Here is a 15,018-nt window from a genome sequence, read left to right as displayed (position 1 = left end):
CCCTTGTCCCTACATGCTTTCCAGTATGTGCTCTGGTGTCTTACATATTTTATGAAATAAAATTTTATTATAGCATATGTTCAATAAAGGTATAATTTGGTTAAATTCAGCTTTTTTGTTCACTTATTTTGTTTTTTGATGTAGTAAAAATGAATTTGTGAAAGAGGCCTTAGGGTGGATTCACATGTGCTGTTCTTTAATGCAAGACAAATCCTTATAAAATCTTAAGAATGTACATGCAGTGTTAAATGCATATTTGTTGCAAGTTTAACAAATGAAGTCTGATTGTGATTATGTTTGCCCTGGTTTTTCCCGTGTCAGCAAAAACAAAAAAAACTTATGTATATAACTCAGAGGGGCTCACTGGAACCCGGAACATAATCGCAGGGCTTCCGTAGGCTAAAATGGCAGAGGAGGGTCCCCTTGCCTGCCTCCTGCTGCCGATCTAACTAATGTAGCCTGGCTTAGCCAGGCTAGATCAGTGGATTCCCGATAAGGTATAGTATTTTACAGTAAATGCAATCTAAAGATTGCATATCAAAGTCCACTTAAAAAGTGTAAAATCCCCTCCCCTAATACAAAATAAATTTCCCATTGTACAAAAAAAGGGAAAAAAATTAACAAATTATGTATCGCCGTGTGTGTAAATGTCCAAACTATTAAAATTCAATGGGGGAGATTCTCAAAGAATTTTGCGCCAAAAATAAATTAACAACTCAAATCAATGCTGGGAGTTGTAGTTTCTAAATCAGCACTGAGGCTTCTTCGAGGTGTACCTATGTATATAGTCTGCAATAGAAATGCCTAATCACGGAGAGATTTACTTGAGAAATAGCTTGCCCCACCTTTTTTCCCTGGGTTAACAATTTTGGCGCATAGCTCCGAAAAAGTGGCGCAGAATTGTCACTATTTGGCAAAAAAAAATCAAAAAAGTGGCATGAAATTTTTAAGACCACATATTAAAAAAAGGGGGGCTTTGAAAATCCCAAGTAAATTAATAATTAATGAAAAGACATGCAGAAAAATACATCAATCTTTGAATATGCCTGCCAATATATCATTTTTACCATAAAGTGCACTGCGTAACCCCCCTCCCCCTACCCCCAAAAAAATATAAAAAGTTGCAAAATTGCAGTTTTCTTGTAAATTTCCATCCACAAATAAACATTTTTGGGTTTCATGGTGCATCTTATGTGAAAATGAAAGATATCATTACAAAGTACCGTATTTATCTGGGTATACTACGCACCGGCCTATAACACGCACCCTCATTTTACCAAGGATATTTGGGTAAAAAAAGTTTTTTACCCAAATATCTATGGTAAAATGAGGGTGCGTGTTTGCGCGTGTATACCCCGATACACCCCCAGGAAAGGCAGGGGGAGAGAGGCCGTCGCTGCCGGCTTCTCTCCCCCTGCCTTTCCTGGGGTCTAGAGCCCTGCTGCCGGCCCTTCTCTCCCCCTGACTATCGGTGCCGGCGCCCCATTGCCGGCGCCGATAGCCAGGGGGAGAGAAGCGGCGCCGACAGACAGGGGGAGAGAAGGGGCAGCGGCACCCATTGCCGGCGCCGCTGCCCCGTTGCCTCCCCCCATCCCCGGTTGCATAATTACCTGTTGCCGGGGTCGGGTCTGCGCTGCTTCAGGCCTCCGGTGTGCGTCCCCTGCGTCGTTGCTATGCACTGCATGGCGCGGCGCACTGACTTCATGTGCCGTGCCGTGCAGTGCATAGCAACGATGCAGGGGACGCACACCGGAGGCCTGAAGCAGCGCGGACCCGACCCCGGCAACAGGTAATTATGCAACCGGGGATGGGGGGAAGCAATGGGTGCCGCTGCCCCTTCTCTCCCCCTGGCTGTCGGCGCCGCTTCTCTCCCCCTGGCTATCGGCACCGGCAATGGGTGCCGGAACCGATAGTCAGGGGGACAGAAAGGGCAGCGGCGCCGATAGCCAGGGGGAGAGAAGGGCCGGCAGCAGGGCTCTAGACCCCAGGAAAGGCAGGGGGAGAGAATCCGGCAGCGACGGCCTCTCTCCCCCTGCCTTTCCTGGGGGTGTATCGGCATATAACACGCACATAGACTTTAGGCTAAAAATTTTAGCCTAAAAAGTGCGTGTTATACGCCGATAAATACGGTACATATGGTCGTGCAAAAAAACAAGCCCTCATTTGGGTCTGTAGGTGAAAATATAAAAGTGGTATGGATTTTAAAAGAGTAGAGGAAAAATAAAAGCACAAAAAGGAAAATTAGCCTGATCTCCAAAGGGGTACTCTGGTGGAAAACTATTTTTTTCTAATCAACTGGTGCCAGAAAGTTAAACACATTTGTAAATTACTTCTATATAAAAATCTTAATCCTTCCAGTACTTATCAGCTGCTGTATGCTACAGAGAAAGTTGAGTGGTTCTTTTCAGTCTGACCATAGTGCTCTCTACTGACACCTCTGTCCATGTCAGGAACTGCCCAGAGCAGGAGAGGTTTGCTATGGGGATTTGTTCCTACTCTGGAGAGTTCCTGACATGGCCAGAGGTGTCAGCAGAGAGCACTGTGGTCAGACAGAAAATTATTTTTAAATTGAAGTAATTTACATATCTGTTTAACTTTTTGGCTCCAGTTATAAAAAAAAAAAAAAATATATATATATATATATATATATATATATATATATATATAAATATATAAATATGTTTTCCACCGGAGTACCCCTTCAGGGCTAAAATGGGCCATGTCCTTAAGGGGTTATACATCAAGTGCATTGGTTGCTCTTTTTATTATTGAAAATGTAAACAATTTGTTGTTTGTGAGATAAAGACAGTGGGGAGAAGGAACTTGTAAAACAACCGCTCATAGTAAGCATACATTAACAAAGGCAACACACAAAGAACACTCATGAATAAAGCTATAGAGTACATTTAACTTACTAAACAGAAATAGTAGTTTCTTTGAAGTTCTGCTGAGTGTAGCAATCGTCAATGTATATAAAAGGACAGAATGAAACTCTCTAACAACTCTCCTTCCACAATGGGAAAGGTAAGTGGCATGCATAATGTCAGCAAATATATTTTATAATTTGAAATTTTTAGGATAATACATTATTATTTGTTTTGTGTTAGGATTACAACTTATGTGACATATAATACAAAGTTGTAACATATTTGTGCATACATTTTTTTATTAAACCGGATGTATTTTCATCCATATTCAGAGGAACATATAGTAGTATGAATAACATTTCACTAAGGTTGCCCATACAATTAAGGTAGCCTTGTAGCTGATATAGGAGCCTTGTTAACGGAGATCCAAGTCTGGTAAGACCTGGTACTCTGGGTTACAAAGCAGCAACAAGAATCGGTCTATTCTGTCTTATTTTATTTTTTATTATTTTTATTTTTACAGTTATTCATGCACCATTGTATGTCACTTTATTTCTCCATTATCATGTACTCACACCACATACATAAAAATGCAAAATGTATGCCACAATTATTGTGTCAAGAAACAATAAAGTTGAAATGCATATATTTGGATATCAAAATATGTACTGAAACAATATTTAGAATGGAATACATAGTGGAGAATATATATAATCTGCTACATTTTTGTGCGCCACATATAAATAAAGCTTGCCTATTTTGGGTTTGCTGGATTTATTAAGAGATGTACAACTCTTAGTAAATCCAGTGTTTTCATGGCTAGCCTTGCACTCGACACACAAATATATACACCACTTATTGGGGTGGTGAATATTTCTGTGACTTTAGGTGTTGTAAGTCACATGTGAGTAGGACACACCCCTGAGTGCCTCCTCCATCCGAGACTGAGCCCCCTCCCAGCCTCCTTCATGCCTCCTTTTAGCAGAATGGAAGGCTTTAGAAGATATGTGCCTCTGCCAGGCCCTGATAAATATACCCCAGTATGTATAGTTGATTATTATATTGTTGATCATATATGAAAATACTATCTACACTGCTCAAAAAAATAAATAAGATAACACATCCTAGATCTGAATGAACTAATCGTATGAAATACTTTCATCTTTACATAGTTGAATGTGCTGACAACAAAATCACACACAAATGATCAATGGAAATCAAATTTATCAACCCATGGAGGTCTGGATATAGAGTCAAACTCAAAATCAAAGTGGAAAACCACACTACAGGCTGAACCAACTTTGATGTAATGTCCATGAAACAAGTGAAAATTAGGCTCATTAGTGTGTGGCCTCCACATGCCCGTATGACCTCCCTGCAATGCTTAGGCATGCTCCTGATGAGGTGGCAGATGGTCTCCCGAGGGATGTCCTCCCTGACCTGGACTAAAGCACTAAAGCTATGGTGCAACGTGGCGTTGGTGGATGGAGCGAGACATGATGCCCCAGATGTGCCCAATCGGATTCAGGTCTGGGGAATGGGCGGGCCAGTCCATAGTATCAATGTCTTCCTCTTGCAGGAACTGCTGACACACTCCAGCCACATAAGGTCTAACATTGTCTTGCATTAGGAGAAACCCAGGGCCAACCGCACCAGCATATGGTCTCACAAGGGGTGTGAGGATCTCATCTCGGTACCTAATGGCAGTCAGGCTACCTCTCGCAAGAACATGGAGGGCTGTGCGCCCCCCAAAGAAATGCCACCCCACACCATTACTGACCCACCGCCAAACCGATCATGCTTTAGGATGTTGCAGGCAGCAGAACATTCTCCACAGCATCTACAGACTCATCTGTCACATGTGCTCAGTGTGAACCTGCTTTCATCTGTGAAGAGCACAGGGTGCCAGTGGTGAATTTGCCAATCTTGGTGTTCGCTGGCAAATGCCAAACGTCCTGCACAATGTTGCGCTGTAAGCACAACCTCCACCTGTGGACGTTGGGCCCTTATACCACCCTCATGTTTCTGACCATATGAGTGGACACATGCACATTTGTGGCCTACTGGAGGTCATTTTGCAGTGTGCTGGCAGTGCTCCTCCTGCTCCTCCTTGCACATAGGCGGAAGTAGTGGTCCGGCTTCTGGGTTGTTGCCCTCCTATGGCCTCCTCCACATCTCATGATGTACTGGCCTGTCTCCTGGTAGCGCCTCCATTCTCTGAGCAGTGTATTTTACAATGTTTAGGACAAAATAAGTGAAAACATTTTTTGCTTACCAGATTACTTGTTTTTAGATTAACAGATCAATTTGAAGAAATAAATATATGAATGAATGAATTATTTAATTAATAAATAAGTCTCTATATCACAAGCATTCACATATTACAGTGGTCCATGCGCCTGTTTACTTAAAAATATAATTTGTCATCTTTGTTGGGGTTTTCCAAATTATCTATTGTTTTTAAAAACAATTGAAACAAAGCTTATGTAGGTAAACAATTTTACTAATTTGTGTGGTGGTAATGTTTATGTGCACCAAGTTTATTAACCCCTTAAGGATTTAGCACATGTTGGCCTTAAGGACGCAGCAAGTGGGTGCTGCATGCGAGATAGCGGGGGTCCCCAGCGGATAGGGGATAAGATGTCTTAGGGCCGAAATACCCCTTTAAGTACCAAGGGTTGTGTCTGTAAGGGGTTAAATGATTGCATGGCATTTGATAATACAACTTTTTTGTTAATTTTTAACCTGTTGAGAATTTGCGCTACTTTTTACTAATGCTGTCCACAGCCAGTTTTGTAAGTCACCACAGAACTGGTGAAGATTTTTTTGGTGATTTTTTTTCCCAAAAGAAAAAACAACTTGATTTTGACATACCTACACAATCATGTGTCTACTTAAAAAATTGCCAAAAAAAAGTTGCAAAAAAGAAACTGAGACAAATTTCGAGCAACAATATAATCTACATATAATAATAAATTCCCCCAGTATGTTAAAGATAACAATGAATATTTATTGAATACATTACAGATAATCTTCTACGAAGACAAGAACTTCCAGGGCCGCTCCTATGAGTGCAGCTCTGACTGCTCTGAACTGTCCTCATATTTCAGTCATTGTAACTCCATCCGAGTGGAGAGTGGAAACTGGATTCTCTATGAGCAATCTAACTACAAGGGATATCAGTATTATCTGAGGAGAGGAGAGTATCCTGATTTCCAGCAATGGTTGGGATTTAATGACTCCATTAGATCTTGTCATCTAACCACTCAGGTATGCAGGTTTATCAGTATAGAGAATTTTTTTTATTTGTAAACAGAGCTAAAAGATACCTGTATTATTTTACTTTGCTCAATTGTATTTTTCAAAAATACTTGTTCATACACTGCAAAATTAAAAGAAAAAACACTGTAAAATAAGTACCGTATTTATCGGCGTATGACGCGCACTTTTTAGGCTAACATTTTTTGCCTAAAGTCTACCTGCCCGTTATACGCCGATAAGCCGCTGCAGTTCAATGAATTAAAGTGGGCGCTTTAAATGAATGAACTGCAGCGGCTTTGCAGGTGCAGAGACCTGCCGTCGCTGCCGGCTTCTCTGCCCCTGCCTGTCCTGGGGTCTAGAACCCTGCTGCCAGCCCTTCTCTCACCCTGGCTATCGGTGCCGCTGCCCGTTCTCTCCCCCCTGGCTATCGGTGCTGCTGCCCCATTGCCGGCGCCGATAGCCAGGGGGAGAGAAGCGGTGCCAGCAATGGGGCAGCAGCGCCGACAGACAGGGGGAGAGAAGGGGCAGCGGCACCCATTGCCGGCGCCGCTGCCCCGTTGCCTCCCCCATCCCCGGTTGTATAATTACCTGTTGCCGGGGTCGGGTCCGCGCTGCTTCAGGCCTCCGGTGAGCGTCCCCTGCATCGTTGCTATGCGCTGCGAGACGCAATGACGTCACAGGGGTGATATCAGAGCCACAATTAAAGCCCATGTAATTAGCTACAGCAGACATTTTACATATAGCAGGTGTTAGGAGAAGCTCTCTGTGAGGGATATTAGGCAGTCAATAACACAGATAGAAATAGGACCACATGAACACAAACATTGAAGTAAAGCACCACTACAGAGAATGCTCTGCATTTGTTCTGTCAGTGTAAAATCTGTTTTAATTGCAAGTTAAAGGGGTACTCTGGTGAAAACCTTTTTTTCTTTTAAATCAACTGGTGGCAGAAAGTTAATCATATTTGTAAATTACTTCTATTAAAAAATCAATCCTTCCAGTACTTATTAGCTGCTGAATGCTACTGAGGAAATTCCTTTCTTTTTGGAACACTGATGACATCACGAGCACAGTGCTCTCTGCTGACATCTCTGTCCATTTTAGCAACCATGAATAGCAGATGCATAGCAGATGTATGCTAAGGGCAGCATGGTGGCTCAGTGGTTAGCACTGCTGCCTTGCAGTGCTGGGGACTTGGGTTCAAATCCCACTAAGGACAACAATAAATAAAGTGTTATTATTATCATAATGTCAGCAGAGAGAACTGTGCTCGTGATGTCATCAGAGAGCATTCCAAAAAGAAAAGAATTTCCTCTGTAGTATTCAGCAGCTAATAAGTATAGGAAGATTTTTTAATAGAAGTAATTTACAAATATGTTTAACTTTCTGTCATCAGTTGATTTAAAAGAAAAAAGGTTTTCACCGGAGTACCCCTTTAAAGTTTATCTGTCATTAGAAAAATCTTTTGACATTTCCTCAGAAAATTTTGATTGGCGGGTGTCTGAATGTTCAGACCTTCACTAATAAGGAGAACAAGTCGGGAGAAGATGACGCTATTGTCACAGACATTGTCTCTTCTTATTCTCCTGATCAGGGGAGGTTTGAACACTCAGACACCTGGCAATCAAACTTTTGACATTTCATTAGGATATGTCAAAAGTTTTTTTTATAACAGCGGCCATTTAAGTGTGACAGTTCTTTTTGTGGAAATTTGCTGCTGCCCAAATTCGATAATTTTTTCCCGGAAATTCTGGCACACGACACATGCAACCCAAAAAACCCTACAAAATCTTAGTAAATGAGGTCCAATATGTTACAGATTTGTTGCATAGTTCCAGTCTGTTTTTTATAACTAACCTGCTTTCTATCATAGCATCGAGGTCCTTTCATCATTAAGGTTTATGAGAAAGAAGATTTCAGAGGTCAAATGATGGAGTTCACTGAAGACTGTCAGTGTGTCTATGAGAAGTTTCATTACCATGATATCCACTCCTGCAATGTTCTTGATGGCCACTGGATGTTCTATGAGGAGCCCAATTACAAGGGACGTCAATATTACCTGAGACCTGGAGAGTACAGGAGTTATACCAAGTGGGGAGCCAATAGCTCAAGAGTAGGATCATTCAGACGTGTCCAGCATCTGTATTAATTGATAGAAATTTTACTTTTATTCCCCATTAAATAATGTTTATAAAAAAAATATTGGTATGTATTCATCAATCTTGAAATATTACATGACTTTTTAAGTGCTCTTGGAATTCTGTCTACAGATGTCTCAGGGTATGTAAGTGCAGATATAATCAGCCATACTTAAGTACTTTTAGTATATATAATGTATATCTCTTGCTCAGCATTAGCATCACTGGGCTATGCACCACTGTATACTATACGGCTGGGGGAGGTAACTAGTGATGCTATATATCACAACTTACCTACTTACACTCCATTGGCTGGGTGCCTTGCATCTGACCCATGAAGTGGTACCCTGAAGTCAGTGAAAAATTGCCAGATGGTACAAAAATGTTTCCACACACCAGCAAAAACCCCATAAAAACTGCCAAAACGCCCGAAAAAGCTGTTGCAGCTTTTCCGGTGTTGTGATGTTTATGCAAATGTTCTTTTTCAATAAGTAGTATTATTGCACTAAAAAGAGTTTCAGTTTTGCAGTTGTAGCTGAGTTATCAATTGAGACAATTTAACATTGCCACAATTTTTGTGAGCTTGCTATAATTTTTGCTTTTCTAGCCTTGACTACACTTTGAAACTTGTCTAGATTTAAAGGGGTATCCCAGAATTTTTTTTTTATTTGACTATGCTACAGGGGATGTAAATTTAGTGTAATTCATAATATAGTGTATTTACCTGTGTGTGATGTTTTTCTCACAATTCTTCTATGATTTTCCTCCCAATATTTATGTTTAACAGCATACAAAATGACTGCTGTCTCAGATTTTTCCCAGCTTGAAATGCAGCCGAGACCTGACTCACTAGTCAGCTGATGACAGGGAGCCTATCTGCTTCAATGGGTGGAGGGATCGCTTGGTGGGAGAGAGATCAATCTGCAACTAATGCAGCTGTAGGCACCCTGATTGAAAACCACAGGTCTTTTGAATGGATGCAGCTCATTTATTTTTCAATGGGTGAGGTGGCTGATGTGTGGGAGGGAGGAAAATGGAATTATGGAATTTGTAGGCAAAGAAGAAAACTCAAATAGGAAATATCAGTTCACAAAAAGCTAACCACAGTGTTATGGTAATCTCACAACATAGCCATTTAGCCCCAAGACAAGCGCAGAGCCTTCCTAAGCATGTCCATTACTGTCTGCCAGGTACGTACTAAAATCACCTTATGGTGGATAACCCCTTTAAGTTTTTTAGCTATTGATGAAGCTATTTGTGCACCTTTTTGATAAATTTGGATAAAGCACACAGCTCACAGGAAAATGGAAGGAAAAATTATTTGTTTAATGCAAAACAATAATCAATTCCCCCCCTTTCTCCACTCAACTTCATTCTCCTTGCTAGTTACATAAAACGGACTCCTCAGGAGACACAATTCAACAGCAGACACAGATCAGAATCCTAAAATAAATCCATTTATAATTATATGTTATGATCGATCACTCTTCCTAGAGAGTTCTGAAAAAATCAAATTTTTTCTTGATATTGATATTTTATTGGCTTATAGGACAAGATAAATTCCAAATTCTGCTAGACTGTTAAATCACTAGGTCACACGGCCCAAATAAAACATAAGAATTTTCCTAAATTTTGAAAGCAGCAATTTATATGAATGATAATAATATGAAAAAGATGTTATAAGACAGTGAAGCAATAGTTTATAACAGTGGAGTCTAGACATTGGGGTCCCTTCCAATAATAAGGAGGCAGAGCACTTGCATATCCCAGGGTTCTTGCAAATCCTCGCGCAGTAATTGGTAAATAACAAGGTATGACCTGCTGCTATTTCCCCTGTTTTTACCTGCCTAGTCTCACTGCTCACCATTTTTTGGTTTCTGTCTGGATATAAGGAAGTGTCCACTCACTGAGCACAGTAGTTACCTATTTCAGCCAGTGAATGGTTCACTGGGCATTTCCTTGAGTCGAAAAGAGGGCAGGAAATGGTGAGCAGTGCCTACTGGACATTGCTGGAACAGCAACAGTGAAGAATCACTGTAGGGGATTATATTTTCTTTTAGCCCAGCCTCATCAAAATTAATCATAGAATACATTGCTAGACAACTCCATGAACATATAAATTCCTATGATAACATTAAATGATTCCATAATTCATAATATAGTTGAATTTATGACTTTTGATTATTTAGGAAATCCACAGAACATGCTATACATACATGACCTGTGTCTTCAACTTCTGGGACATTTATCAGTTATGATTCTCAAATGTTGCATACATTTTGCAAATAAGGGTCTAATTCCTGCTTTATGTAATAATTAAATGATTATGATGCTCCTGTTAGGCTTAAATTACACACAAACTTTCTCTAGCATTTTTTTCGGCCAGAAAAAAAAAATGCAAAAAACTGCCGCCTCACTTTGCACTCCCAAATGCCATTTTAGTGTTAATTACTGTTGCCATTTTTTCTTTGGCATTATATACCCTGTGTTTTTCCATTACAAGTTGTGTGACTCTTTTATCATGTGACTTGACAACACCATAAAAAGAAACTAAATATATTTTTTTCTCCCATAGAAGTCTGTGAGAGTAAAAAGTTAAATTTGGGAAATTGCCACTGAGCCTAAAAACACAAGAAAAAGGTGAAAAAATGCATGCCATTTCTTATTTCTCTACTGAATCATAGCTAAAATCTGGCCACAATGGCAAAAAAAAATGGCTGAACATGCGATGCTCTAGTCATGTGCAGCAGGTCCCGGCTGCTGATAGCAGCCAGGGACCCACCGGTAATGACTGAGATCCGCGATCACCCATATCTCTGCCATTAACCCCTCAGATGCCGTGATCAATACAGATCACGGCATCTGTGGCAGTGTGGCTACATTTTATGCCAATCTGATCGCCCGCGGGGATCAGTTCAGCTAGCATGGCGGAAGGAGGTCCCATAACCTGCCTCCGCCGCTTTCTCGCCTTCTTCTGCTCTGACCTGCCTTCCGGCAGACCAGAGCAGAAGATCATCGATAATACTGATCAGTGCTATGCCCTATGCACAGCACTGAACAGTAATAGCAATCAAGTTGTTGCTATAAATAGTCCCCTATGGCAGACATAAATAGTGTAAAAAAAGAAGTAAAAAAATTGAAAAATACCCTCCCGCCAATAAAATTATAAAATGTCCCTTTTTCCCATTTTACTCCCAAAAAGTGTAAAAAAATAAAATAAATTTATAAATATATTTGGTATCCCGCATGTGTAAATATCCAAACTATTAAGATATATTGTTAAAGATCCCGTATGGTGAACGACGTGAACGTAAAAAAAAAAAGTCAAAAATTGCAGATTTTTTGTCACATTTTATTTAAAAAATAATAAAAAAAACATGTATTAAATTTTTATATACACAAATGTGGTATCAATAAAAAGTACAGATCACAGCACAAAAAATGAGCCCTCATACCTCCACTTCTACGGAAAGATGAAAAAGGTATAGGTCGTCAAAATAGAGGGATTTTAAATTTAACTTTAATTTCCCTACCCAAATAGTATTTATTTGGTTGCACCATACATTTTATGGTAAAATGAGTGATGTCATTACAAAGGACAGCTGGTCGTGCAAAAAACAAACCCTCATACTAATCTGTAAGGCGAGAAGGAAAAAACGAAAAAGCAAAATAAAATTGGCCTGGTCCTTAAAGGGGTACTCCACTGGAACACATTTTCTTTTTTAACCCCTTAAGGACCGGAGGTTTTTCCGTTTTTGCATTTTCGTTTTTTGCTCCTTGCCTTTAAAAAATCATAACTCTTTCAAATTTACACCTAAAAATCCATATGATGGCTTATTTTTTGCGCCACCAATTCTACTTTGTAATGACGTCAGTCATTTTGCCCAAAAATCTATGGTGAAGCGGGAAAAAAAATCATTGTGCGACAAAATTGAAAAAAAAACGCTGTTTTGTAACTTTTGGGGGCTTCCGTTTCTACGTAGTACATTTTTCGGTAAAAATGACACCTGATATGTATTCTGTAGGTCCATACGATTAAAATGATACCCTACTTATATAGGTTTGATTTTTTCGGACTTCTGGAAAAAATCATAACTACATGCAGGAAAATTAATACGTTTAAAATTGTCATCTTCTGACCCCTATAACTTTTTTATTTTTCCGTGTATGGGGCGGTATGAGGGCTCATTTTTTGCGCCGTGATCTGAAGTTTTTAACGGTACCATTTTTGCATTGATAGCACTTATTGATCACTTTTTATTCATTTTTAAATGATATAAAAAGTGACCAAAAATGCACTATTTTGGACTTTGGAATTTTTTTGCGCGCACGCCATTGACCGAGCGGTTTAATTAATGATATATTTTTATAATTCGGACATTTCCGCACGCGGTGATACCACATATGTTTATTTTTATTTTTATTTACACTGTGTTTTTTTTTTTATTGGAAAAGGGGGGTGATTCAAACTTTTAATAGGGGAGGAGTTAAATGATGTTTATTCACTTTTTTTTTTCACTTTTTTTTTGCAGTGTTATAGGTCCCATAGGGACCTATAACACTGCACACACTGATCTCCTATGTTGATCACTGGTTTCTCATAAGAAACCAGTGATCAACGATTCTGCCGGATGACTGCTCATGCCTGGATCTCAGGCACTGAGCAGTCATTCGGCGATCGGACAGCGAGGAGGCAGGTAGGGGCCCTCCCGCTGTCCTGTCAGCTGTTCGGGATGCCGCGATTTCACCGCGGCTATCCCGAACAGCCCACTGAGCTAGCCGGGATGCTTTCGGTTTCACTTTAGACGCGGCGTTCAACTTTGAACGCCGCGTCTAAAGGGTTAATAGCGCGCGGCACAGCGATCAATGCCGCGCGCTATTAGCCACGGGTCCCGGCCGTTGTTAGAGGCCGGGCCCGACCCGCTATGACGCGGGGCCACGCCGTGGCCCCGCGTTATAGATCGGGAGTGGACACATGACGTTCCAGTACGTCATGTGTCCTTAAGGGGTTAAATTAACTGGTGCCAGAAAGATAAACAGATTTATAAATTACTTCTATTAAAAAATCTTAGTCCTTCCAGTAATTATCAGCTGCTCTTATGATCCACAGGAAGTTATTTTTTAATTTCCTTTCTGCCTGACCACAGTGCTCTCTGCTGACACCTCTGTCCATTTTAGGAACTGTCCAGAGCACGATAGGTTTACTATGGAGATTTTCTCCTACTCTGGACAGTTCCTAAAATTGACAGAAGTGTCAGCACAGAGCACTGTGGTCAGGCAGAAAGGAAATTCAAAAAGTAAAGAACTTCCTGTAGATAATAACAGCAGCTGATACATACTGTAAGGATTAAGATTTTTTAACAGAAGTAATTTACAAATCTGTTTAACTTTCTGGCACCAGTTTATTAAAAAGAAAAAAAAGTTTTCCAGTGGAGTACCCCTTTAAGGTCAAAATGGGCTTTGTCCTTAAGGGGCTAAAGAAATCATGGCTTATAAAAAAAAAAAAAAAAAGACTGTCCAGAGCAGAAGAGGTTTACTATGGGGATTTGCTCCTGCTCTGGACAGTTCCTGACATGGACAGAGGTGTCAGCAGAGAGAAGTGTGGTCAGTCAGAAAAGAACTATACAACTTCCTCTGCAGCATACATCATCTGAAGTACTGGAAGGATTAAGATTTTTTAATAGAAGTGATTTACAAATCTGTTTAACTTTCTAGCACCAGTTGAGATTTAGAATCAAATGTGTTATGTAAATGTCCTGAGTGTATGGTATGATATAACGCCCCCTCCCCTTTCTGTTTTGCTCGTCAATTTATGTTGCTTGAAAGAGTTGTATGAGATGAGAAAATAAGGATGTGTTTACTAGAAGAAGCTCTATTTTCTCACATGAACCAAGTCTAGTCAATATTACAAATGCTCCGGCTCAGACCCTTCAAATGCCAGAGACCTCTATTCAGGGCAGCCATCAGGGGGGTACAGCCAGTACCCCAGTAAGGGCTCCCCGCTACATCCCCCTGCAGCAACCCCAGCACAGAAGCAGAAAACCACTGTTAAAACAGCAGTCTCCTGCTTCCACTGGCAGCTGCAACTGAATACTCACTACATCTGTCCTCTTCTCCCTGTATGAGCGGAGGCTCTTAGAGGCAGCAGCAGCAACAGCATTACAGTGGAGCGATTAACTGCCGAACATCTGGCTGACTATGGGATGGCAGAAGACCTTCGATGCTGTAATTTCCATGTGATCGGTCCCAAGGGTGGGAGGAGCCTGACTGCTGTGCTACGGAGGCCCAGGAAGAAGTTCCTGTATAGGGGAATGTGTATAATGAGATGGTAACCTATAGAACATACACACTCACACAAATAACTATATCTGTGTTTTTCAAACAGGGTGTCTTCAGCTGTTACAAAACTACAACTCCCAGCATTCCCATAGAGCCGACAGCTGTCTGGGTATGCTGGGAGTTGTAGTTTTGCAACAGCTGGAGATACATTGTTTGGAAAACACTGCACTATAAAATTCACACACACAGCATTTAACACACCCACCATACACCCCATATTTCCCATTTTTTTTAAGTAAAATAATTTAAGAATCCAAACATGTGGTATTGCCATGTGCATAAATGTCCAAACTATTACAATATAACGTTAAATAACCCGCATGGTCAATGGCGTGATTGTAAAAAAAATACCACAGTCCACAATTGCTAATTGTAAGTTATTTCATATACCATAAAAAATAAATAAAACTAAT

At 40.4% G+C, this 15,018-nt stretch overlaps 1 protein-coding gene across 1 annotated transcript; it reads left to right on the top strand.

Moving 5' to 3' along the window:
- Positions 1–3,015: 3,015 nt before the first annotated feature.
- LOC130284497 (gamma-crystallin 1-like) lies at positions 3,016–8,277 on the top strand. Its single transcript, XM_056534899.1, has 3 exons — positions 3,016–3,024; positions 5,895–6,137; positions 8,002–8,277. The coding sequence occupies exons 1-3, from the start codon at positions 3,016–3,018 to the stop codon at positions 8,275–8,277; spliced, it is 528 nt and encodes a 175-aa protein (XP_056390874.1).
- The last annotated feature ends 6,741 nt before the right edge of the window (positions 8,278–15,018 follow it).

The sequence above is a fragment of the Hyla sarda genome, chromosome 8 (genome assembly GCF_029499605.1).
Source record: "Hyla sarda isolate aHylSar1 chromosome 8, aHylSar1.hap1, whole genome shotgun sequence".
Classification (NCBI taxonomy): domain Eukaryota; kingdom Metazoa; phylum Chordata; class Amphibia; order Anura; family Hylidae; genus Hyla; species Hyla sarda.
This window is presented reverse-complemented; position numbering and strand designations above follow the sequence as displayed.